We start from the raw sequence: 26,966 nt of genomic DNA on the forward strand, positions 1-26,966 counted from the left end.
TTCGACATGACTTTCGACATAATGTAATTCGAAATTATCAGTATAAACCGCTCCTGCCTGCTGTGCTACTTGGTTAGCTGGCCACCCACTGAACCTCACGGGCACCAGGCTCCTGCATGACCAGTGGCCCCTTGCACTGCCTCCAGGCCTTCCACCCACTTGTATCTCCAACCCTACAGTCCCCTGTCTCCCTGCATGTACTTGAGCCACCACCCTGGTATCACTTGCCGTGTTTTGCCACTGCACTCTATCCCCCTACCCCCATCCCCCTGGCACTTCTCCACTTCCCTCCCCCTCGCACTTGCACGATCTGAATGACACAAGGCCTAGTAGGATCGTTTGTTTTGTCGTCCCTCTGTCTACCCTTCCTTGTCTTGTTGCGCCTAGAAACACTTGTGTACAGGCGTGTCATAAATGACTGATATATCATGTACCTTTTTGGATTTCATCTTCCAGGCTGCGACCTGGGCGAATACGCTGTACTGAAGCTATTGATTGGCTGCTCGTTTCATTGAAGCCTTAATGTCGCAAATTCTTTGCCCACTTCCTTCAACTTTCATTTGGTTCCTCTTGTGATTTAGTGGCACTCGCCAACCCCAGCTTTGAGGGGCCAGAGCAACAGGGAACTTGGATAGCACGGCCACTACCCAATTTGCCTCCCAGATGAATCGAGCGGGTTCCATGGACACTAGCTCCACCCCCTCAAGAGACAATATTACAATTTCTCCTTTGAGGATGCACAAACCTCTATTGCGGAGTGACTGCAAATCCTAGTAGCAGTGCTCCCTGCCCGGGATAGATTCTGGAGCGGAGTTAATCCCTAGTCATGAGTGTATAGCAAAACCAGCTTCTCTGCATATCGGAAGAGAAGGCAGATTCCAGACAGCTGGTGGACCACATGGTCTGGGCTGGTACACTGGCCTCACTCGCCTATCAAACGAAGACATGGAGCGCCACAGAGCTGCAAAAAACATGCATATTGAATTTCTAGATGGCAGCTATGTTATGGGGCATAATAAAAGCTGTGGATCTGGAAACTGAGAAGTCTCTTTGCCTCCTAACCAACATGAGGATAACGATTGCATAAAGAGACAATTTGGGAAACAATAGAAAAGGAGCCAATCTGCGGTCTCAAGACGAGTCACCCAAGGAAAAGACCAATCCTGGCCAGCTTACAATCACACCCTTTGCCCTGGATGTACAAAAAGGATTTGGCAACCTAGTAGTGGGACAGGAGGACTACAGATGTGCTACTTACTGCTTCCTAGGGAAACCAGGAGATTGCTATGCGGATCGACGGAAGTGACCTAGCTGCGGACCTTAATACAGAAGAAGCTCTGCTGGATATAGGGTAGACACCAGTCAGGCTGCAAGGAGCAGTCGTGTGCAGGAAAGTAGGGCCCACAGCTGCATTCTATGGCAGAAGCCTGTAGAAAGTTGGGAGGCCTCAGGGATGGGCTCTTCAGAAATAATTCTGAGAAAGAACGTGCGGGTGCTAATAATAATTGCTATCTGACAATGACAGAAATACTTTTGCTCGGTCTGTGTAGGTCTGTCCCTGAATCTCCTTATATTTGGAGAAGACAGATTTGCCCCTGGTTGTGGGAGAGGGCACTTTCACCCAAAGGTAGAGAAGGTAGAGTATCCTGACCCCAGAGAGAGAGGGCAAGAAATAAAGATACTGTTTGATCATGATCCATATTAAGGAGGAGGGGGATCCTCTCCTCGTCTTTTTCCTTCTGGAATGGATAAGTGGGTCTATGGTTGGGATGAAGGAAGCAGCCACTCGATCACCAAAAGCAGGGAAAGAAGGAACGTCTGGCTGTAGTAAGCAAGAGCCTGTGGAGAGGTCTGAATTGTGGGCACCTGCTGGAGGAGATGTCTGAGGAAACTAGATTTTGTTTTTTTTGGTCTGGTTATGGATATACTTTGCGGTTGCATTTGTTCCAAAGGACTTGGAGACATTTCTTTTATAACCACGGGGTTAGCCTTAAGACTAAAGGACCTGTGAAGATTAAGGTAGGATTTTTCTATTGCCATCAACTTTTGCACTTCATTCGATACAATAAACGGACCCTGGATGGATAGAGGCTTATTTATTTAAACATTTATTAAGTGTGGTAAACCCTTGGGCATCAAGGCGCTGTTATAGATTCTTGCGTAAGACTTAGCAATCAGATTTAGGTAGAAGTCACCCTTCAAGTTACAACGGTTACACAAAGAGCCAACATTTTAGTGCTTTCCGGAAGGCCCAGTGGGACTGTTCTGCTCTCAAGGAGGGTGGAAGTGCTTTCCAATGTTTGGCTGCCATGTTGGGAAAGCTCGTGCCTCTGGCTTTAGCTCTTTTAAATCTCGGCCGGACAAGACGGTGAGCGTTGGCCGATCTGGTAGGTCATGTGGGAGGGACTGTTGAGATTTTTTCTGTGAGGTACGAGGGGCAGAATTGGAGAGCCATCTGTGCAGGATTGAGACTGTTTTAAAGAGAATCCGTTCCCTAATTGGGAGCCAGTGCACATTCTTTCTTGCCATGGTGATGTGTTCTTTTTTTGTGATGTTGCGTGCTGCTCGTATTGTTTTGAATAACATGTATCTTGTAGATATTGCGCTCTGAGATGCCTATGAAAAATGCATTACATTAGTCCAGCCTTGAGCCAATAACGGCCCGGGCAATTGTCAGGCAGTGGTCGGGGGGTTGGATAGAAATGATCTGGATGCGTTAATCAATTTTGGTTGTTTAGCAGACTGGGATGACAAAGGATAAATGATACACATTGGGTGTTGAGCTTCTTGCGCACTACAGGCGGCCCGACCAGCAGGATCTCAGTCTTATCATTGAGACAGAAGTGTGGCCATCCAAGCCTGGCTACCTCAGTAATTGGTGTTTAAGGAATCTGAGTCTTCTATATAGTTACCATAGAGAGGGAGAAGGATTTGAGTGTCATACGTGTAATATACCAATACAGTCACGAAGGTCAAAGAGGTTTTTTAAATATATTGCACGTGGTGGGGGAGACTCATGAATCTGGGGGCACACCACAAGAGATGGGTGCCAGTGGGGCACTTGCATTGTCAGCAAAAACTCTGATGGCTCTTTCCTCCAGGAAAGAGGCAATCCATGCCATAGCTTCAGGTGAAAAATTAGCTGCCAGGGTTAGGCACTGGCAAAGGATCTTGTGGTTGTCTAGGTCAAATGCTGCAGAGAGATCTAGGATTAGGAGGAGGGCTTGCTTTCCCTCATCCCTGAGGGCGTCAAACTGTTTTTTCAGGTCGAGTGGGACCAATCCCATTTTGTGGCCTCAGCAGAACCCGGAATGACGCATTACTAGGATATGGTTGGTTTCTAGATGGTGCTGGATTTGCAGATATGCTGCTCTATCTAGGATTTTCAGCAGTAAGGGTACGATTGTGATAGGTCTGTAGTTATGTGCTGCCGCAGGGTCGAGGGAGAGGTTCTTTAGTAGGGGGGGGGGGGGGAAGAACACAAGCTTCCTTAAGGCAAGTGGTGACTTGGTTGGGGGTGAAGGAGGCATTGATGAAGGTTGTGATGAAGGGCACCAAGGCCTCAGTGCAGTACTTGATGATGATGATGGGTGGGCACGCGTCACCCTTGCCTCTGGAAGGTTTCAGGCCCTTTGATGGCTGTGGCTTCAGTCACTGCAACTCTGTGGATGCGGAAGGTGGGCAAGTCATGGGAGCTAAAAGGTAGGCCGGCAGTGGGAAGGGGCAGTTGGGTGTTAGAGTGAGGATTGCTTATGGTGGATTTTCATTTGAAGGGTGTCGATTTTGTCCAGGAGGGCATTTTGTATGCTTGTACATCAGGTCTCGTCTTTGGGAATGTTTGAGGTGGTGGTAGCTACCAATTCTCTCAGTATGGTGAAGATCTCTCTAGTGTTGAACTTTGCATTAGTGATTCTGTCATTGTATGCGGATGGTTTAGCAAATTGGAAAGTTTTGCTGTAGTGGTATAAAGCATCTTGTTAGAGGGTGATCTCCATTTTGCTTCAGCTTTGCATTTTTTGGTGCACATCGCTTGAGGTCAGGTGTAAACCATGCATTGATGTGCGCAGTGGTCTTAGTTTTTCTCCGTGTCAGTGGGGCGATGGCGTCTGTGGCAGTTGTTAATGTCTTTGTGTAGTGGTGTGCTAGTATGAAAGAGCCAGAGATGTGATGCTAGTCTGACTGCAGCGTGGTTACCAGGGGCAAGGTTTTGTCTTTTGTTAGGTATTGAGCACTTGGAGCCAGTGTAGCGGGCAAGGAACGTGTTGGAAGGGCAGATTGGCAAGCGGGTAAAACTGTGAATGTTACGACTTGGTGGTCCGACCATGGGCAGGGAGCTTTGGTTCCAACGCAAGGGTGATCTGGCAATTAAGGTCTGCGACCCAGTCGAGAGTGCGTCCTTTGATGTGCGGCTGGGCGTGAATGCAGTGTTTGAAGCCTAGTGCACTAAGTGAGTTGGCTACAGAAAGGGCAGTAAAGTCCCCCGGTCATTGAGGCTGAGGTTAAGGTTGCCTATAAAGATACTTTTGGACATCAGCTTGATGTTCGCTCCCAGGGAGTGAAGGAGGTCCTCCTCAAAGGATTGAGTGGGTCCTGGAGGGCGATTGATAACATGGATAGTGATGGTCTCGTTGGGTGGGACGAGTAGTTTGCCAGAGAGGTGGTCACAATTCTCATTCAGTGTGGTGTTGAGTTGACTGATAGGCAAGAGTTTTTCACTATCAGTATGACTCCACCACCTCTGGAGTTGGGTCTATCGCTCCAGAGTATGGTTAAGCTGGGGGAATGGCTGTGCATAGTAATGGGCCTGATGCCGCTTGTAGCCAGGTCTCAGTGATGGCTAGGATGTCTAGATTGTTTGCAGAAATGTGATTGTGGATGTCTAGTGCATGGGCGGGTACAGCACTTGTGTTAATAAGGGTACAGGTAAGAGGAGGATAAGACAGATCACATTTAGTATTTATTTATTCGCATTTGTTGAGCGCACAGCAGACCGAAGGCATTGTGGCGCTTGTTACAGTGTTGATTATACTTAGTTACATACAGTTCATGTCCGTCTGTGTTTCATAGGACGATATTCTTATTTAGTTACATACATGCATTGAGCAGTAGGAGAACCAAGTGAACAATGTTAGTTGAAGAGGGCGGTTTCGAGTTTTTTTGCGGAAGGAGAAGTGATGTTTCAGCTCTGAGGTCAGTGGGCAGGGAGTTCCAAAGCTTAGGTGCGAGGAAGGGAAAGCCTATACCTCCTGCTTTAGATCTATTGATGCATGGTATAGTTAGTTGATTAGTGTATTGTGCTCTGATCGGTCTAGTGGGTTGAGTTCTACATATTGTGTCAGATAGGTAAGAGGGTGCTGCTAGGTTGATGCAATTATGCGTGGTAGTGAGAATTTTGAAGGAGATACGGTCCTTGACTGGGAGCCAGTGAGCTGCCTTCCTGGCTTGTGTGTTGTGATCTCTTTTCGGTATGCTGAGGGCTGCTCTAAGAACGTTGTTTTGAGTTGTTTGGAGCCTAGATAGGTTTTTTTTTTGTATGGCTGGGTTGGAGGTGGCTCTGTGTGATGGTAGGTGCAACAGAGGTTGCAGAGTTTCCATGTGAGAGACTTCCTGTACCTGCCAGGGTTGCTTTGGTATCGTGATGGTGGGGAGCTTAGTGATTGGTGTCCGAGGCTGAGGCGTACTTTTGGGGATGCCAAGGTTTGCCTGGAGTCTTGATGGGCTGGGAGGTTTTTCGGTGGGACTGTGTGCTTGCAGTGCTTAGAGGTTTAGTGATCGCTGTGCTAAGGTGGCCTGGTAGGTGAGGGGGTGTGGTGTTCCAAGTGGGGAGACGTCTCGTACTTGGAGCTTGCTCAAGATACATCCTGGAATTGCTATTATTACATGTGCGCTCACTCAGGCTTCAGATTTTCCTTTGTGTGGGGGGGTGAGATGCGGGTGGGAGGCTCATGCTAGGCCCCTGGTGCATCAAGGAAAGTAAGGTGTTGCGAGTGAGCTATTGTCATCGTTTTTGGGAGCAGCTGCTAATAGCCTTATAGACCTTGGGGAGGGAGGAGTCATTATCACTTTGGATAAAGACCCTCCCTAACTTATGGCTTTGCATTGGGCCATAACTTGATGGTGGGTCATTAACCTGTAATAACGACCCCCCCCTGCATATAAAATGGTCTTATTTCGTTTGTGGGCAACTCTCTACCCCCACCCTGTTCCTGTAGGCCTTTTTCAACCTTAATCCAGAAGTACTAATTAACTTTAACATAAATGCGATTACCAAAGGTTTTGTGCCTGTTCATATTTCTCAACATCCTCGCAACCTACCGATGTCAATACTGTCATGATGTGTTTCTTTGTTTAGAAATGTTTTGTATGGATAGAGGGAATAGGACAACCCCTGTGGAAGGGTGCAGGCATGTAAAAACGAATTGGATCTGGCTGGGAAGTGTGGCAGAACGAAGCTGATGTCTTAAAACCCAAGAGATAGCAAGGGGTGCCAAGATTAAAATAGTGCCCCAATAAGTAACTTCTAGGTTTCTGGGGGTCAAGGGGTGCTCTCGGAGCAAAGATTATTGTTCTGATATAAACTGAGAAGTCCATACAATTTGAGACTCAAGCGGTAGGGGGGGGGGGTTAAGGGGATGGGCATGTGGGAGAGTGTTATAATCTATGCTTATGAGCATAGGCTCATAACTAGGCTTGTGGAATGACGAGGGTGTCGTCATGTGGAATGTGGAGGTTCAGCAGTTCTACTATTGACGTTTGGGCTGGTCAGTAGCAAAGGTGTTGATGGGGTGTGGGGCTGTCCCAGTGTTTCTCCCTTATACTTGTATTTCGTGTTTCCCCTACAATCCTCATGTTTGATGGAAGAGCTGGACCTGGACATTAAAGACTCATTATAACTTACCTTGAGTACCGGTAAACCTTCTTTCCTACACAGAGGCAATGCCATCAGTCACCAGTTTAGTACCTATGCAGAGCCGACAATTATGGGACACTTCGACTTCATAGACGTCCTTTCACCATTGAGTAGTGTTAGGAAAGATTTCATCAATGTCATTTTCTGTGGCTATCCTAACCTGACTGGCACAACCAATCTTTTACGCACGAATATTCCTGAAAAGGTATTCACTGTTGGCTGGGTTAGCCTGTGCTCCCTAGCTATTCTCACCTTTTGACAACTGCTCTGCCTCTGAGGGCAGATCCTACTCTAATAGTGGGAATCAATTCATCGCCTCAAGCCCCTTCCTGACTCACTACAGCTCCCTCAAGAAGACCAGCTTTTTGTTCTGCTTGCGCGATCGTGCGTTTTTACGCATAACTGCACTGTTGAGCAGAAGGCTCCCCACTTCTTAGGGCTGGACTGCGAGGGAACAACTTCGAAGAGTTGTCTAATGCCTCTAAGTCGCCCATCTCCTTACAGTTTGTCGCTGTGTTTTACTCCTTTGTCGCATTAGAAAACGTATTGTATACACATTACTTAGTATAGGTAACTGAAGTTTACTTGTTTCAATTGGTCTGGCCCACAAAAAACAAATGTATAGTTATTTTTGATATACACTTGTCTGAGAGTAATCTGTGGTTCATACTGTGTGTGCTCATTGTGGGCTTCCAATCACTCTCACCCCTCCTGAGACCTAGTCTTGACCGCCTGCCAAGCTACATAGATTGGTCTCGTTTGTCCAGAAGGTTACTGTTTCCCTAAACTAGGGTGGCCTCCTAAACCTCTGCCCACCAGGTCAGAGTTTAGAAATCCATCTTAGCAACTAGCATGCTGCCTCAACGGCTATGGGATACAAACGCAAGGCATTGTTTTTGGTTATCTCCCGTCCCTGGATCCTTGCATCCCTACCACACTGTATAAGCAGGCATGCTGTGTGTCCTACCACCCCTTTAATTTCTTCTGCACTCTCTCTCATTGCCCTGCCTCTGCAACCTTGCCCTGCACCTTCCCACGCCCTGCCTGCAGCCAGCCACTGGACTCATTGACTATGATCAACTGGAGAGGACAGCCCGCCTATTCCGCCCACGCCTGGTCATCGCCGGCACCAGCGCCTATGCACGCCTAATTGACTATGCCAGAATGAAGAAGGTAAGAGACGTTTGATACTCTTCATTTATTGTGTGGGTGAGGGAGGGGATTCATTGTAAAACGGGCGGTTCCGGGGCAGGGGGGCGGGGGCTCGGCTCTGAACGGGAGGTGATGTTTAAGGGTGTCCCCATCGTGGGAGGTTATCAATTGATAGTAATCCCAACAGTATTTTTTAAACTGAACCGTTTTTGAAGAATATTTTATCATTCCAAAACGTCTCTTGTACTCGAAGATTTGTGGCTTTTTCCCGCTTGGATTCACAGCTGAGAGCAAGCCGACATCCGTGTCAAAATGACACCGGTTTGCCAGTCGCAGCACCACATTGGCTGGGGTACGAGAGTGTGGGGTGGGTACCCCGCGTTTACTAGAGACATCCGGAGGTAAATATGAACAGCGCCACTAGCGTAGAAAGGACTACAGCAGTGACACCCATTGGCCATTGATGGTATGGCACTGGCTTGGCTCTGACTGTGAGGAGGAGGCAGCGTTGTAATATAACCCAGCGAGAGAGAGAGAGAGAGAGATCTCCACCAGCCCTTGGCATTGCTGACGGCGGCTCTCCGCGATTGACAGATATATTGCTCAGGATCCGACCTTTCAATAAAGCCCCGTCTGAAACTCTAACTTTCCTTGGCTGTTATTATTTTTCCTCTGAGAAATTATTAAAAAAAAGAAAAAGGGGAGGGTGGTATGTGGGAGGAGAAATGCATTTCCAGACGATATGTTTAAAAGTGAAAGCATGCAAAGTTATTTTTCTGTGGTCCAGAAACGCAAGCTGACAGTCGCGTGGGGCACACACGCGACACGGATGCATGCGTTCATGCGACGTAGAAGCACGTAGCAGAGCGTGTACAGGGCCTTTTGTAGAATGGTGTGTGCAACTGGGCATAGTGGGGTGTTTGATGATAGAACTGAGCAAGCAGATGGGTTTTAGGCGCCTTCAGGGGGTGGCATGTGGTTGCAGGAATTGGGAACGAGTATAACCGACATTGCTTTAAGTGTGACGGGGCTAGGTGGGGTCGAGCCACGGCAGTCTTCAGAAAGGGCTTCCGGGGCCCACCCCGACTAGCCACTGGCTACAAGTGTCAGCATTTCGGCTTAGAACAAAATAAAAGGCATTGCAACCATGCAGTGCGGGCTGCCTGGTGCTTGTGTACTCTGAAACAGAAGCAGGGCTGAACTGCCCAGCTCCCTTTTTGTTTCTGAGTAAATAATCCTCAACCCCATGAAGACTATTTATTCAAACAAAAGGAAGGTTGGGCAGTCCAGCCCTCCTCCCGTTTCAGAATTCATCACCCAGCATGAAGCTTCATGCTGGGTGATGACTGTAGTCCACAGGAGTGGACTGGGAACGAAAAAAGGCCATGGAAATAATTTCCAAAGTGGCCCCATATTACACATTTTCAGCAAGCCCAGCACTTTTCCTATGAGAGAATTTGGAAATGAAAAAAATGAACTCACAAAAGAGGCACAGGGTGCAGAGGCCCACCCGGAAATCTCCAGAGTTCCCTATAGGCCAGTCCTCCGAGACCTCAGCAGCAGGCAGACCTTTCATTCGAGAAGCCTGTTGTTAAAGTCTTGCTTACCACACGGCTCCTTGAATGAAAGGGCTGCCTGCTGTGTGCGAGATGGGACACTTGTGCCACATCTTTTATGCGCCCAACCCCTTCTTGTGTTTAAAACGAGGGGCTGGGCACATCTACGGTAATGCCAGTGTGCCCCATTTCTACTTCTTTTAGCAACCCCTCTCCCTTAGGCGACGGAGGCCCTCTCTCGATAGGGCGCACGACCTAAGTACACATGCATTTAGGCCACACCCCTTAACAAGAGCCCCCTCAATTTCTAATCCCACTTAAAGCACTAATAACTGGGAACGTTGCGCAGGAGGAACGTTGTTATTGCATGCATGTGCGGAAATGCATGCACAGATGTGGAAGAAACCCGTGCACACGTTTGGTGCCCCCGCACAAGAGTGTACGTGCGGTACATTTAGAAAGCCTGCTCAAATGCGGGGCAGGCTTCCATTTGTAGGTGAAGGGCCAGAGAGGCACACCAAGCAGTGCGCTTAATGTTGCTCCTGCCAAGCCTTGTGAATGTGCTATTCATGCACTGGCAGCATGGTGGGCTATCTGACTCTGTGGTGGGTTGTCTGTCGGAAATAAAATGTATAATGTTTATATTTCCGCACTACTAAATGTGGTTGTTTAAATGTGTTTGAATTAAGAAGTTGACCTGATCATCGTTTCCTGTAAATACTGTCTTTGTCCATCATCTTGACCAAAATAACAATCGCCTGGAAGAGTCCATTAAGTGCTGGTGTGCACAAGAGAAACTTCATGAAAGCAAAACATTTTGAAGTAAATCGCATATTAGAGTCATTGGCTAAGCCTACAGTTTATATTGCGCGTTTGATTTTTAACTGATTGACAATAACCAAGTGACTCGAGTTGAATTTTATTTGTCTCACCCGGGGCATGAGCGAGATGAATGAATTTGGGGATTAAATGGTTATTTAGAAGAACATGTGGCCACTCTGACTGGAGTGACTTATTCAGTCGTGCCGGGATCGAACACAATGTCATGGTTTTCTCTACCACGGGGACACTGGTCTCCCCAAGGTTCTCTAAATTCCTGATATAGGGTTACAGTGCCCAGTTCAGCGAGGGATTGGGTTCCCTTGTCACACTAGCAATGGCCTCCAAGAAAGTTCTGCCAGCCTTTGAGAGAGGCTCTCAACGCTTCGTTTACATTTTCTTCCAGTCAGTCTTGAAAACTATACATTTATCTGAACAATCACTAAACGGAGCCATTGGTGCAGCTTTCACTGCACATGCTAATTCCTTCAGACAATGCTCCCTTTCACAGGGCTTAGAAGCAAGAACACCCCTAGTATGATGCACTACACTGAAACATGGGTGTATTGCATGGTTTTGTCTAGATCACACTACACGCGTGTCTGGCTAATGCTAGATGCCAGTTATCTGGCCTTTGACTGTCCTATAGATCCGGTCATTTTCAAATCCAGCCTGTCAAGTGGATATGCAATGAATGTATCTTTGACTTATCTGACAAATGTGCATGTCATTTCCATGTTATTCATTGTATATTTTGCATGTGAAGCGTAGCAGAACCCTCCACTGTAGACAGTTGCCCTTGAGGTTGATAGACTGATTTCTACTAGACCCCATTCCACCATTAAGGCCAAGTCCCACACAGTATTCAGTCAAGATGTTGCATACTGAGATGGCAATCCATGCCACGCCTGAACACTCTTGATACTGCGGCTAGTATAATGTCGCTACTCTAGCCATCTGTGCTGATAATCTTAGTCGTTTGAAATTATAAAGAATTGCATGCAATGTGTTTGTACCTTTTTACATGTCTGTCCATGCTTTGGTCTACTGAAGGGCCTTTCACCATGCCTCGCTTCAAATCTATAACAAGGGCAGTATGGCGCTGTACAAATATCAAGTAACATAACACTAAAGGGATCTTCTTGTGCTCCTTCCCTCTCTCCTCTCCTCCACTACACCTAGCGTCTGTCACAACGTGAAGACTGCTCTGCAGGAGTACAGGGATGATTGGGGCCGAGTATGTGGTTCAGCCACTAGACTACTACTAAACCAGAAGTGATCCCAATTATAAAGGTGAAATAGGCTGAGCCTGAAAGGTATGCCTCCTTCGCCTCTCTTGGTAGTGCAGGCTGTATTTTATGGTATGGTTTGAGCGATTAATAGTACCAATCCAAACATTGTAAGTGCTATTGTCCAAATCACAAGAATGTCCAGTCAAGGGTCTATACAAATGTAGGGTTTGCAATAAACTAATAGGAAAAAGGTAGAAAAGCACATCCCTGAAAAGAGAGTGCAGACTTTTGTGAAAGGGCCCAATGTGTAAATGAGCATGGGGTCTTCAGGCAATACATTGGCACCAATGTCAATGTTCAAGGATCGGTCTTTAAAGAATAATGAAGTGAAGGGTCGTAAAAGTCACTGGTCCCAAAAAGTCGCCCAGATGGACAAGGCCTCTTCCCAGTACCTTTTTTATTCTTGTCTTTTGGTCTGGACGGTGTCGAGCTGGGTTTCTAGAGACTTTTCCTGGTGTTGAGCCATTTCAAAGGTATGGGCCCCGATGGTCCTATTCAGAACTTGAAATGGCAAGATAGCGGCTTCAAATGGTCCAGGGCTGTGTTTAAGACATTGAAGTCGCCAAGTCAGCACTCTAATCAGTTGCTCCCATGATTTGAGCCATGCCTGGTTGTGGCATGGTGACTACTAAGAGTGCCCAATTGAATCCCTTGAGCTGTGTTTGGCTGAGAATGCATCAAGCATTTGGAAAATAGCCAGAGTGCCAAATACCGCACAGTGACCCCTGGGTGACTTGAAATGCGTAGTGTGCAGGTGATTCAGCTCAGATATTTCAAGGCAACATTGATTCTAGCGTCTTCTGGGTTGTTGGTACTCCCAATCCAGGGGCATCGGGACACGGAGAGTCCTTCTGTTCTGCACTCACACTCCAGAGAGCTTGGCTGGCAGGCGGCTTCCTTCCTGCTTGGGGGGATAAGAGGTAAGATCCTGACCATGGGGCAGCTGTAGAGACAATCGGACCAGATCCCAATACACATGAATCCTGTCATAGCTAGACCCTGCTCACAGTACTGTGGCTATATAAGTGTGCACTCTTCGTAGTCGCCATGCCACAACTAGGCATGGCTTAGATTTACAGATGAACAAGGCGTAGAATTACATTTGCAAATGGAGGTGCAGAAAATTAAAAAGCCACCTATACCTGCAGAAACCTATTCCAGCAGCAGTCGGGAATGCATACGTGACCTTTGAACCTGCCCTGTCCCACTGCATGGCTGTTGCTGAGGGCACCTGTAGGCTGGCTCAGCAAAGGTGCATGGGTGCACTACACTGTCGGCATGAAGCATTTATGAAATGGACATGTGACTTACAAAGCCGCGTTGGGAGCACCAGGTACCATGGGTTGCAGCGCCCTCCATCTCTGTTAGCGGTGCACTAGCAGCTGGTCTGTGGAAACTTGAAAAAAAGGCCCGTGCTCCTGGTGCCTGTTGTGTGTATCAAACGGGATTTGTTAAAGTTTCTACTCATTCGTGTGCCGTTAGATATGATGGGATTTACTCCCTTACTTCATTGGTGAATGAAGAATGCAATTTCCACAAAGATTCTGGTTATCATTATTTCCAAACTCTTTATTCTTATTCTCTTGGATTCATCAATTGATGAAAAAACAGGTGGTGCGACACGTGTTTCGACCTAAGAGGTCTTTTTATAGGCTATCAGTTTCAAATTAAAATACATAAAGGATGGATACATGTATGGTGTCCCCACATGGGGCATTCATAATTCGTGATCATGTTAACAGTGTGTGACATTTGTGTTGAACCACATTGTGTGGGGGTGAATCAGTTCCCAGTGATAGTGACATGGAGTTTGGTATTTGTGATTTACACACAGTTGTGTATTCGTTTGCAGATTAGCACATACATTTAGAGAACAGATTGCAAATATTAGCTTCATTGCACAATAATTCATATACGTGAGGGAAGGGTCCTCGGGCACCAGTGGCCGGTCATTTATTTTTTTGTTATTTTTTTGTTATTTGTGTTTAGTCAAAAAAAGACTTTTCACAATTCATAAAGTAAAGAAATTGATACATAATTACATTAATACCTAAATACAATACATATCACAATACATACAATAATGTCTATAAAAAAAGAAAAGGAGAAAAAAATTTATAAAAGAGAGGAGAAACGGAACAAAGTAGTCGGATTCAAAAACAGCTCAAGGGAGGAGCCATCAATGCAAGCTAAACTCAAAAGGTGTCGTTTTAACTGTGTTCATCACATACTCCACAGTACCAATAGGCCTTCCCCGAGCTTATTAAAGGATGATGGTTTCAAGTTCTTTAGCATTCTAATTGCTTCCAAAGATAAAGACGTCTCCCTCCCAGCTGGCAATCTCATCTGTATCCAACCAATCAATATTGTGTACAAAACGCAGGTAATGTTTAGCTCTTTTTTTCTTTCGTGGCCACACATGATATTAGGAGATGTTTTACACTTTGCTGTACATCGAGCCTGCTCAGATTGCATGAATCCTCCAACACGCTGTCCTTGTTCCCGATTCTCTGCAATTCTCTCATGTTAAGAGGTTCAGATGAAACCTCCAGAAATTCCCCCCACCACCTGGCATCTCAAACGCCTAAGATAGGGTAGCACAATGTGTCTCGGTTTTTTACAGCAGGGGACGTTTTTGAAAAACGTAATATCTGAAAAGTGTTCCTTGGTGGTGATCCAGTGCATTCTCCCTAAGCGTCATTTTTACCTTATGCGGATTCTCCATCAAACCTTTTTTGTTAAGTCCCAACCAATAAGGACAATCCTCACTTCTTCCTTTAATACCCTTAGGAACTCATTTTCACCTGGATTCAAAAGTTGCCCTAAATCCTCATACAGCAAATCTTTTTGTGGGACATAGAATAGTGTAACATCACTCTTCTCCACACCATGTGTGATTTCAATGATTGTAAGCCCAATTCTCAGTGTGGGCGTGCCATAGGAAGAGACATGGATAAATGTAATGCTCCTTTCCAGATTTGGCCTTCAATTCCAACCCAATTGATTTTTGCAGCCATGTTATTAATTTCAATGCCATACATCAATACGGGACTACTTTGCCCTTATAAAATTTTACAGGGGAAGCAAAGTAAATCTGCAGTAAGAGTATAGTATATTTTTCATTTGGCATGTTAATTAGCGTATTTTTCCCTCTCTCCATTTCTGATCCTTTTAACAAAGGACTAGATCTTAAGGTGAGTCCTAAGTATTTAATTACGTTCACCACGGGGATGGTGTTTGAGTCTAAGACCCAGCCAAATCGGGTTTTCATCTTCCTTTTCCGATGGCTATATGTCCTAATAAACTTCTTTTTTTAAATTAATGACCAAATCATTGCCCTAGCATATTTGCCAAACACTCCGATTAGTCTGTGTAAGCCCACTGCTGTATGATCTACCAATACAGCATCATCTGCATATGCCAGACCATTAACTTTTGTTCAACCCACTAAGATGGCTATCAAAGCATGGGGTCTGCCAGGGAACGGTTAAAAAGACGAGGGGCTACCATGCATCCCTGTCCAAGTCCTTTTGCCGTTGTTACCGGGTGGGATACATGTCCCACCAGATCCATTCTTACTTGAATAGATGTTCACTTATGAAGATAAAGATCAATAGCAAACCTTCTGGGATTCCCCAATGTTTTAACTTCCCCCGCAATTTACCCATTTATGGTGTTGAAAGCTTTTCGACAGGTCAATCCACACTCCATAAACCGGGAGACCTAACTTCCTACCCCAGTTCTGTGTGTTCAAAATCAGGCCATTCAAAGTGTTTGAGAGACCTTTACAGAAGCCCCTTTTGAAATTTGGAGATATTTGCCCCTTCTGCCCAGTCTTCCAGATCTTTTAGGACTACTCTTGTAAAGAGTTTACTCTCAATGTCCATCGGGGTGATCGGACGATAATTGGAGGGATTTAACTTGTCCCTCTTCTTTTGAATGGGGGATCACAGTGGCCTGATTCCAGGTTACAGGGTATTTTTTTTCATTACCATGATGTTTTTAAATGATTAAAGAGGATAGAGGTCCATTCTTTCACTACATTTTTCATAATTTCATTGATGAGGCCATTTGGGCCTGCAGCTCTTGTTCTAGAAGAGGGACGAACAAGGGCCTCTATTCTCCATTCATCAAATAACATGTCCATATGGCCTTCTCCTGATCGAAACTGTGTAGATGGCTCTTACTCGATGGGGACCAGTTGACAGTTGGGTTGTCCAATTCCCAGATAGAATCTAGGAAACCTATAGGGTTCATCAGTTCACTAGCGACCTACCCATGCTCTATATCCATTATATTGGCCAGTTTGCAATTCAAAGACCCACCGCCATTCTTGAATCTAATCAGATGATTGATTCCCTGCATTATTTGCAGAGAGAGTCTCCGTATAGAGTTTCATCCTTCTCTGCAGTGCACAGCATAAAAGTGGCATGGTTGGAATGTGATCACTTTTCCATCTATCCCTAATCGGCATCTTGTTACATCTACTGAGAAGAACTGGGGGAGAGTAGCACATAGATTATTATGGAGCTTGATGCGCCACTCCTCCATGTTCTGGCCGCCGGGATATCTCCTGCAACAGTGCCATTAGCAATACATAAATTCCAATCTTTGAAGAATTTCAACCATCTATTTCCATCCCTCTGGGCCCTTATGTTGTCTGTACACCTCAGCGATAGTTTCAAACAGTAGGAGTTCAGATCTCCCGCTATCAAGATATGGTCCCCAGAAAAATAAATTTTAACATTTGTGAGAACATTCACCAGATGTGTAAGGAAGATTTCCAAGTTGGAATGCGCAGGGCTCCAGTAAACATTGATGATTACACACGATCCCAGTCTATCCTCGGCATTGAAGCAGATTCTTACTGGCAGGATCCCTTCTCCATCTAGCTCAAAACGTACACAGGATTTTAACACCTTATTACGCAACAACACTAAGAGCCCCTCTGATGGTCTCCCCCCCCCCCCACCAGCCCCCATTACAATTGGAGGCAACTTGTTCAAAAATTGAGAATCCATCTAATTTGAAGACCTCCCACAACTGCCCTCACCTGATGCATTCTCCATCTTTCTCTCATCCCTTCTCGTTTTCTCCCCATCACCCTCGTTCCCCCCACCTTTCTCTCTCCCCCTCCTCTTCTCGTTCTGACCTTCTCCCCCTCCTCCTCACTCCCTTTTCCCCATTTCTCTTCCTCCTTTCTCCCTTCTCTTTCTCACCCCCACTTCACGTTTTGTTTCTCTCTCCCTCTCATTCTTTCTCTTTCGTTCTCTCTAGTGCCCTGTTTGTAAATGATATAGAACCCTTCCCATCAATAATGTTATTATGCCCCTTTCCTCTGACTCTGGCATGCAGTGTCCTTCTCAGTCTGGATTCATTGGCTCTCCTGCTCCCTTGCCTGAGGGTTATTGTGCCCGTTTATCTCAGGAGAGACCTGGGGCTCTTCCCACCCGATGGTAGGCAAAGGGATTGGGCAGGGAAGTGGGGCTGAGGGGGGTGGGCTATGCTGTGCTGCCGCAGGTGTCGGGTTACCCGTCCAGTGGACTTCACTGCTTCAGTCTTCCTGCATACCTGCGTCTCTTGATGCTGCAGTTCTGGCTCAACTCCTTCACTGGCCAGCTTTTCCTCCTGTATGCCTCAGTCCCCATCCTTCCCACCTCTCCCCTCTCTGTGGGAACACAGCTGCCACCCCATTGTGGTTCTGGCCAACCCCTTTTATAGCCCATGCCTGCTTCCTTGTGGCGATTGAGCTTTGCGGTTGGCGCTTTGTGAGGTGTTTGGTTATTGGTCATGCAGAGAAATGCTCCATTCTCATGGTGATCCTTGAAGCTCCTCTTTGGACACTTGGCGGTCTTTGGATGAATGCTCTTTCTGCCTGCAGCGTTGTGTTGATGCTCTGGATCTCGTGGGCCTCCTTGATAGTAGTCTGAAAATGCCTCACAATGTGGTGGACATCATTGGGTCCCTTAGCTCAGGGCTGCTCCTCCATTGCCTTTTCTGAGCTGTACGAGTAATGCTCAAACTGCTTTAACGTGACATTAAGGCAAGCTGTGTACCAAGGTTAAATAATGGGGGCAAGCGCACACCTTCTGAACTAAAAAGCAAAGAAAGGTTCAACTTCATACTGGTTTTCCCGAATGCAGGATATGTGTTGTCCATAAAGGCTGTTCAGTCTGCTGGATGCCAGTGGCCTTTCACAGGGTTTCTCTATCTTGGTTGGTGAATGCCTGGTGTATGCCCCCCTTTTCTGATCAGATCCATATCTAGAATATCAAAAGGCAACCTAGAAATTGGTGGTTAGCACGCCGGGACTTCTCAGCTTAGTCCCCTATGCTTGGTTGATGCTAATTCAGGCCTCGGCACCACAGTGGAGCTCACGGCTCAAGGTAGACATCTGTGGGACAGCTGGATTGATCTTAAAGTGGGTGCATTATCTGGTTTTTGGAAGTCATTTGCCATATCCTCTTATTTCATTTGGAGCTGGGTGGGAGAGGTGTGTGTTGTCCATGTTTGACTTGATTTGCGGGTGACCCTTTTCACCCACTGCCCTGATAGGATTTTTCCCCTAAATTTACATCGGCTGGACAGGAATTATAATTCTTCTTTTATAACGCGCTTAATACCGTGGACCAGTTTCTAAGGGCGAGCCCGGGATTCAAACCTATGTTGCTATGCAGTGTCTTGCTTCCAAGATAAACGCGTTGCCCCTGAGCTATCCTGTTGTCAAATTTCCTCAAAACGAATCAGAAAAATGCCATTACGTTTTTATTTGCGAAAACGTTGTGCCATGATTTACCTTGCTGCAATCTTAAATTCATTCTAAACCTAATTCTGAACCTCCCAACTCTCCTTCACCTACACCGAAAAATGCATTGGGTGCAGCATAAAAGTAAAATAATTCGGCGGAGTGGACGGAGAGTGGCAGTCCTGCAGTCATGACTGTCAGGGCTACAAGGGCAAACCGAGAAATGCGAGAAATTGACATTGACACTGATCAAAACGACTCCTCGAGAGAGAGGAAGAGATGGAAGAAGAAGGTAGACGCCTGAGAAGCGCCAAACATAGCCAGAAAAAGCTGGGCCAGAAACATCAAGCGACTACCTGCAAGGAACACCCCGTGGCAAACACAGGATTGCCTCAAGCGGGCACCCTTAAGCAGTCGATGTAGCAAGATGAAGCGGCCATCACAATGATAAAACCCACCAAAAGAAAAAACTACCAGCCGCAAGAGGCCCAGGAAGACAACACAGTCCAACTCGTCCCCCAGCGACGACCATCCTTATCTGGAGGAGCGGCCGAAGTGCTGCGGGCGAAGAACCTGGAAGCCGGTCCAGCTGAGGCCCCAGCCCGCCGGAGATCTGCCCTGTCGCCACTCCAAGCCGCTGCGGCAGCGCAGGACCCCGCGGAGACGGCCCTCGAAGGGTGGCCGTGCCCCGTGTGGGACGGCGAGGATGGGCTGACGGGGCGGGAGGGCATAGCTGAGGAGGTTGGAGCCTTCGGCGGAGGAGCCGACAAGAGTGCGAGTCTCGGAGCAGGAGTCCATTCTTCCCTCCCCCCTCGGAGCGCTGCAGGGAGGTTCCCAGCCCCACAACGGCAGCTCTCGGAGGAGGGCTTCCGGGTGCGGATGATGCCGAGGGTGGGAGGGGAAAGGAGGAGGATGCAACAACGGCCTCTGGAGAGGCAGAGCTAGGGGAGGCGGCGGGCCCCCCACCTGAGGAGAGCGGGCAGGGGGAGCCCGATAGAGAGTTGTATACTCCTGGATCCACCACCGCCGGCTCTGTGGGCTTGGGTGAAAACGACGGCTCTCATTCACAAAGAGGCGGAGGAAATGGCGGAGGTAGCTGCAGAGATCAGCCCGGTCTCAGAAAAAAACGATGAACAATTGAAATTAAACCCCAACAAAAAGAAAAGACCGAGAACAAGATCATTGACTTTAAGGAAACACAAGAGCTGCAAAACAGCGAAAAATAAGACTAGCCTCAGAACAAAATAAAATTTCCCAGAAGCCCGAACCACAAAAAACACCTCGGCTAACGATGGACAAAACAAATGAAAACGGGCCACAGAGAGGGGAAGGAGGGTCATTTAAAAATTCCATAAAAGACTACTTCCAGGAAAATAGAAGGAAAAAAGTAGCAAATGAGCCCTATCATAAGGAACTTACAGACTTGGAAATACTGGAAGCTTTAAATGATTGCTTACCGGTAGCCAAACTACGCAGAGTTGAGCACTATGTAAGCGAAAACCTGACACTTAGCAAAAGACCAGCGCTAGAAGGCACAAGGAAAATCAAGTGATCAAGAGAGGGTGGAGGGGGAGACGCCGATTTCGACGCCTCCCCAAAAGAGTACTACGAACCTTCTAAGAGGTCAGTTCAATCTGGACCCGCTAAATGACTCCGATAATGGGGAAGACAAGAGAAACTCGGACAAAGAGCCTGAAACGGTGGCTGATACGCCTGAGAGCCAAAGAAAGTCCCACACCCCCCAAAACGAGAGTCGCATAATAGTCGAAATTGGTGGCTCCAATGGCTCAACAACAGAAAACAACGAGGGCTCTTTTAAGTCAAACTTTGCAACACCTTTACCCCCAGATGGTCCAGCCCTGAATCTAGAAACCGACAAAGGAACAAATACAGATAAAGTTCACAAAGCTCCAAACAAAACTCTGTTGCCTGAAAAACTTAACCAAAACAGGGCTTAATAAACCCCGAAGAGAGAGCACGATAGCAGAAAGGCCATCTATAGAAGGCACAGACGAACTAAACCGAGACAAATCATCGAGATCTCAAATCAATCTAAACCTGAACATGGGGGGGAAAATGACAACCACAGCCCCCAAACTGATAGAAACAGAAAAGGAAGAGACCCATCAGAAACAGCAAAATCACCCCGAGGCCACTGGGCAAACTTCTGCACACCAACTGACTAGTCCGACGGACCCCCCCCCCAAACAAAAAAAAAACAAAAAAGAAATGGACTGACTGTCAATTATGTCATCAGTGAACATTGCATTGGCACCATTCATGAAGATTTACGAAACCATTGCTGATTCTTTGAAAGATCATACAAGCATCCAAGCGATGATTTACAGCAAAGTCATCTTTCTAGAAGCATATGTCATGGCTTTGGAAGCCAGAAAAACAAACGCAGCTAAAGCAAACGATGATGGCTCGTCCTCTCGACAAAAAGAGCATTGTGGAGAAAAAGAACAGAGTGGTGGGCATAACAACGGGGACCCAAACTATTGCTACAATTGATCATAAAACAAACAATTTACCAAAAGAGTGTGCAAATAAAGGGGTGAAATCAATATCAACTGTAAGCCAAGCACCCACAAACTCAAAGTCAAAAAAGAGACTATTGCCTAGACAAGCCACAATTGGAAACCAAACCGCAGAAGGAATCTTCCAATTTTTCACATGCCCAGTAAATCAAAAGGAAACCCCACAAAGGAAAGCCAGAGAACCAGATTCGTGGCAAACAAAAACCCCAGAATCTTTAGAAAAAAAACTCCAGTCTATCTCCATCAACAATTGATCGCATTGACAATGAAGAACTGATGAACCTGAGCCAATACCCACCAGAAAACTCTCCTACGAGCCCAAAGGCATACAGCCCCAGTGAAGCTCCAACCTCACAATTACATACAGAAAAAGAAAAAACAGTAACCGTAGGAAGACACGAAGAAGTGACTGGAGAAAAAGCAGTAAAAGATTCCAGGGAAAATGAGAAGTATAAAGAACAAGGGGGTCAGATTTACTGATACAGAAAGACAGACGCATTCAAGAAGGATGATGAAAGAAACAAAAAAAGAAAAAGAAAGGTCAAAGTCCAGAACTAGAGACAACCAGACCCCCAGACATCGGAAAAAAGAACAAAGACATAATTCCTTCAAACAAAGACGGTGAACACGATAAATCAAGAAGGAGATCAGAAGACAGACGGGATGAGCAAAAACACAAAAGAAAAGCTCACAGGAGGGCATCACCAAGGAGACCTCGTACTCGATCCAGGAGCAACTACAACAAAAACGCTGAAAAGCGACTCAGTTCACCACAGAACAAAGGGGAAACGATTTTTCGTTACAGATCCAGAACGCAGAAATACAACCAAAAACCGAGAAAAGTGGACAAAGCAAAATGGCGCATAAACCTGACACAAGTGAAAGAAAACAGAGCTGAGATAACACTGAATCGAAACTCGGTGTTAAAACTTTTTAAATATATTCAGAAGACTTGCTTGTGGTAGAGCCCAGCCATGTAAACTCAAAAGCAAAAACGGTGCTCCACTTAACATCAACAACGTTAAAAAACGTAATCTTTGACTGCAGTGAAGAGCTGGATGAAATGGGCTACGAGGTTAAAGTGCAATCAGCAACAAGCACAGAAGACAACAAAAAGGAGGCGGGAAAAAAGGGCGCAGTACGCACAGGGAAAAACAATCAGTTAAACAACTAAAAAGCGCCACAACAACTACTGGTCGAGGGAAATCTCCCGTAAACAATAAGGAAAGAGCAAGACACCTGGAACCTGAAAAGAAACTGGGGGAAAATCAATCAGCCCCCAAAGAAAACAAAAACCACAAATTCCATAAAGACAAAAGAAACAAAAAAACCTAACAATGCCAGGATAACCCCGGGAAAAAGCCGAAGAACTCACAACAATAAGAGTTTCACAAAAAAGATGTGAACCCATGAAAGGTATATTGTTCTGGTTGCCCAAAACTCTGAGGGGAAAAAAAGCAAAAATAGCAACCCGTGAGGGACGAGCACATTTTTCAAGCCAGACATCGTTCGACCCTCCAAAAGCAGGAATTAAAAATGTGCTTGTGGAATACGAGAGGACATATCCACCTACTGTCTCCTAGCAACATGGACCTGGGGTCATACGATTTAATATGCCTCCAAGAGACCTGGCTGACCGAATCCCCCGTGATAAGGGGGTTTGAAGTCATCCTTGCACCAGCTAAACAAGGGTGTCGAGGAAGACCCTCATCGGGTTTACTGATTGCATCTAAAAAAGGCTGCGGGATCAAACTGGAAGAAACATTGATCAGTAACCAATCGATTCTGATGGTCAAGGCGTCGTGGACTCGACAGAAATCCGACAAAAAAGCCTACGAAAAAGACACCCTAATCTTTGCAAACACCTACTGGAACCCAGCAAGCACAGAGCCTACCACCTATATAGGAAAAATCGAGGCTGCAATAGACGAGGCGCTAGCTGACCACTTGGTAAAATACTTCCTCATTTGTGGTGACTTGAACGCCACGTGCATGGGCTGGGATGAAAGGGAGTTGGATCAAGGTCAAAGCTTAACAGGCAAACAACGTGGCAAACTATGGGTCAAATTGATGAATTCAAGAAACCTTCACAATTTGCACGAAGCGTTCCCAGATTCCAAGCGCCCGCCATCGTGGGAAAGAAATGAATCGAAGGCTACCATAGACTACATCTTTATCACCGAACCAATACTGGCAATAACGAAAGCCTTTGAAATCACACGAGTAACAGCAAGTGACCATAATCCCCTGTCAACAACCTGGATGTCAACAAGCCCCTGGAACGACTACGATGAGCACCACGTCGTTACTAACACGAAGGGAAATCGCCTACACCTTTCAAGCGACTCCATTGCGGAAATAGAAAATGGATTCTGCTCAATGCCAAACCACTTGGGCATAAACAAAACGAACTATACGCCACTCTTGACGAAGTTCAAGAAGAGTCGCACAACAAAAACGAAGAGGGGAAACCCCCCAAGACATGTGTACGATTTAATACTGGTGGAGAAACGTCGGGCGCTGCGTAAAACACAACGCAAAGCAAAATCTTCAGGATCTCCAGCGGCTGCGAGAGCAGCGGAATCGGAAACTAAACTCTACAAAGCCTGGGTAAAAGGCTACAGACTGTCCCTCTATCAACAAGACGCTGAAAACATCCTAAAACTGATAAGCGGCAAAAATGCAAAAGAATTCTGGAGAACTTTAAGAGCTGTTAACGAAACGCAAGAAAACGCCATCATAAGCGAGATTGGAGAAACAACGTGGACAAAACATTACACTTCCATGTACCTGGCACCAACTATCCACTCAAAGCCACAGGGCGAAAAGTATTCAGAGCCATGGGTAAGCATAGACGACCCAGAGGAAATCCGACTAAAGATCATGGGCTTAAAAAATTCTCGTGCCCTAGGACCCGATGGGATTACGAACGTTGATTTAAAAACAAATCAAAATGAGTGGGCCAGCCTGCTAAGTAAAATCTTCGGCAGATGCTCCAACTTGAAAACGATACCACCCTCATGGAAATCAGCAACGATGGTACCTATATTCAAGAAAGGAGACAAAAAGGATCCGGCAAATTACAGACCTATTGCTCTCCTGGATGTTATAGGTAAAGTGTTTGGCTCAATGCTCCTCGACCGCTTCAAGATCTGGGCGGAAAAATCACCTTGCAATGACCCATTCCAAACGGGATTTTAAAAAAACTTGGGCACGACAGCTAACATTCTAATGCTAAACGTGCTGAAAAACAGAGTATTAGAAGGGGGAACGAGAATCTTTGTTGCGTTCATCGATCTGACCCAAGCGTTTGATTGTATAGACAGGGTCAGTCTATGGTCCAAAATTGAAACCTGGGATTTCCCACCTTCCATACTAAACCCGATCAAGGCACTGTATACTGACACCTATATACGTATTCGACTCGACCAAAATGGCCTTTTGTCATCACCCATTCCAACAGCGCGGGGAGTGAAGCAGGGGTGCCCAATGGCTCCGGCCTTATTTCTGGCATTTATCAGTGACATCCAAGATGAGGACACAGAAATTTGAGCATTTCCTCAAAAAATCTGAAAAAACCCCTATAACGCGACTTCTTTACGCAGACGACGTGGTCCTATTGGACCATACACCAATAGGCCTGCAGCGCCAATTGACAAAGCTTCAAGGGTACATGCAAGAAAACAAACTGGAAATAAATGTAAAGAAAACAAAATTCCTGGTATTAGAAAAATCGACCAGGAAAACAGAAAAATTGAGACTAAAACTGGAAGGATCATTGATTGAGAGAGTGTTCGATTTCAAATACCTAGGAGTAATTCTGGACTCCTCTTCACAAGACAAAGCTATGCAACTGGCCCTGTTGACCAAAGTCAACAACCTGGCAGCCCAAGCTAGAGCCATAGATAAAAAAGGTTGGGAGATTCTCGCTGATCCCAGTGTTAGAACACTACAAGAAAAAGCTAATGCCGACACTAACATATGGGGGAGATGCAATGATGAACCTACCACCACCCATTTGGACAAAAATTGAGGCAAAGTTTTGGCGCAAAGTTCTTACACTCCCTAACTCGACCCCAACTGCCTCAATCCGACGAGAGCTCAGCCTACCATCTCTTAGAAGTTCAGTTTCACAATCGTCTTTAAGGCTGTTCAGGAAATGCCGGATGGCCGAGCCACCGTCCATATACTACCTCATCAACCTGGAAATAGAAAGGAACACAAGTAAAACTCTCAACAAATGGAAAGAAGAAAACATCAGTTTGCTGGAACAGGTACAGGCGGACGAAGAACAACTAATAAAGAACCCAAAGAGAATCTTTACTAAAATTAAAGAACTTGACTGGATAAATACTTTGGAGACAGCAGGAAAGAACAAATTAACCCTACACCTGCCACCAAACACGAAAAAACTCAATGAACTACAAGAGTACATAAAGAAGTTCCCATCCAGGAAGGGGAGAGATATGTTGATGAGGGCCCGTCTGAACTTATTGCCGACAAACGAGATTTTGTCAATAAGAGGCAAATCGGAGAACAACCTTTGCCGATTCTGTGCAACAAAAGAAAAGGAAACAATCCGCCATTTGCTCCTAAAATGTGCCTCAAACCAACATATAAGAAATCGTTACTTAAAAACAACCTTCAGACTTCACCATCGCGGACGAAGAAATATGTTGGTTGCGTCTGATTGGCGGCGACAAAATGCAGTGGCAAATAGCCACCTACAAAATCTTGGAAACCATAAACTTGCCAACAAAGGCACATTTTTTAGAGAGCCGTTTGCTTTTCTTATTTTTCGTTTTTTCACAACAGACCAAAAGACAGAAACTTTAAATTTTGTAAAAATCTTTTGATTAAACACAAAAAAATAAAAATTATTCGTTATTTATATACCTTGTAGTAAAGTTTATCTGATTACTAAGCACTGAAATGTTTGACCGATTGAGTGCAAGGTGGATGTAGAAATTGGATCACGATTGCATAATGTGGGCCTTCGGAGAAGCTGGGATTAGTTGCAAATTTTACTGTCTAACGTTTGCAATTTGCACTCTACGCAATGGAGGCTCGCACTTACACACCTCGCGGCTCCAGGCAGTGTAGCACTCAACATACCTATCACTTCATCTGTGGCTCACTCTTGAGCACAGACTCCTCATGGTATGGTGAGTGGGTAGGAATGGCCATATGAATTGGCATGGACAAGGGCACTCAATGGGTGAGTGAATAATGAAACGCCTACAAGCTTTGTGTCTCTCCTCTCCCTAGATGTACTCCAATGCATTCGTTTCGGCTTATAGGTGGTGTATTATAGCCAAAACTAAACATTGTGCATCCTGCACTCTACACTGAGCGAATATCCCATTATAAAAATGAGCCTGAGCAATTACTTCATGATTGAGCTCTTTTGTGCCTTTTAGCTGAATGCCCACTACAGTTATTCTACTGTCTTGCAGTTTTAGCATACTAACTTTTTTATATAGCTTTATAGACCTGCAGCGTGGACCGTACTGGGCGTTATGGGCCCTGAAGACCGAGTTAAAGGCCTGAGCTTAGCGAGTGCCTTTAACAAGGTATGACGGACCATAACGCCCGGTACGACCCTCGCTGCAGGTTTATAAAGCTATTGGAACAATCAGAGTATTTTATTAAATTGGAAAGAGATATGTGACTAAAATGCTGCAGAAATGACTGGAAAGTAAATGCATGTGTGAGTACTTATTCCTTGTTATCAGGCAGGTAATTAGCATTGAGGGGGGTGTTTAAAAGGAGAAAGTGAATGCAGACGTCAGTATTTTTTTTTTCAGGTAGCTAATTAGTATTGGAGGTGTGGAATATTTAAATGTGGAAAGTCCATGCAGGTGTCAGCAGGCTTGGACTGGCCTATAGGGCAATGCCGGAACCAAAAACACACAATCCTAGTGTGGGCCCAGCTTTTGTGGTCAGAGCGTG

General features: G+C 45.9%; 1 protein-coding gene across 1 annotated transcript in view; it reads left to right on the forward strand.

Moving 5' to 3' along the window:
* SHMT2 (serine hydroxymethyltransferase 2) overlaps window positions 1-26,966 on the forward strand; it is a 202,940-nt gene that overhangs the window by 117,888 nt on the left and 58,086 nt on the right. Inside the window, exon 6 of the mRNA XM_069653569.1 lies at window positions 7,961-8,083. Coding sequence (XP_069509670.1) covers window positions 7,961-8,083 — 123 coding nt within the window. The remainder of the gene's footprint in view (window positions 1-7,960; window positions 8,084-26,966) is intronic.

This window comes from Ambystoma mexicanum, chromosome 3q (assembly GCF_040938575.1).
Source record: "Ambystoma mexicanum isolate Mex_15411 chromosome 3q, UKY_AmexF1_1, whole genome shotgun sequence".
Classification (NCBI taxonomy): Eukaryota; Metazoa; Chordata; class Amphibia; order Caudata; family Ambystomatidae; genus Ambystoma; species Ambystoma mexicanum.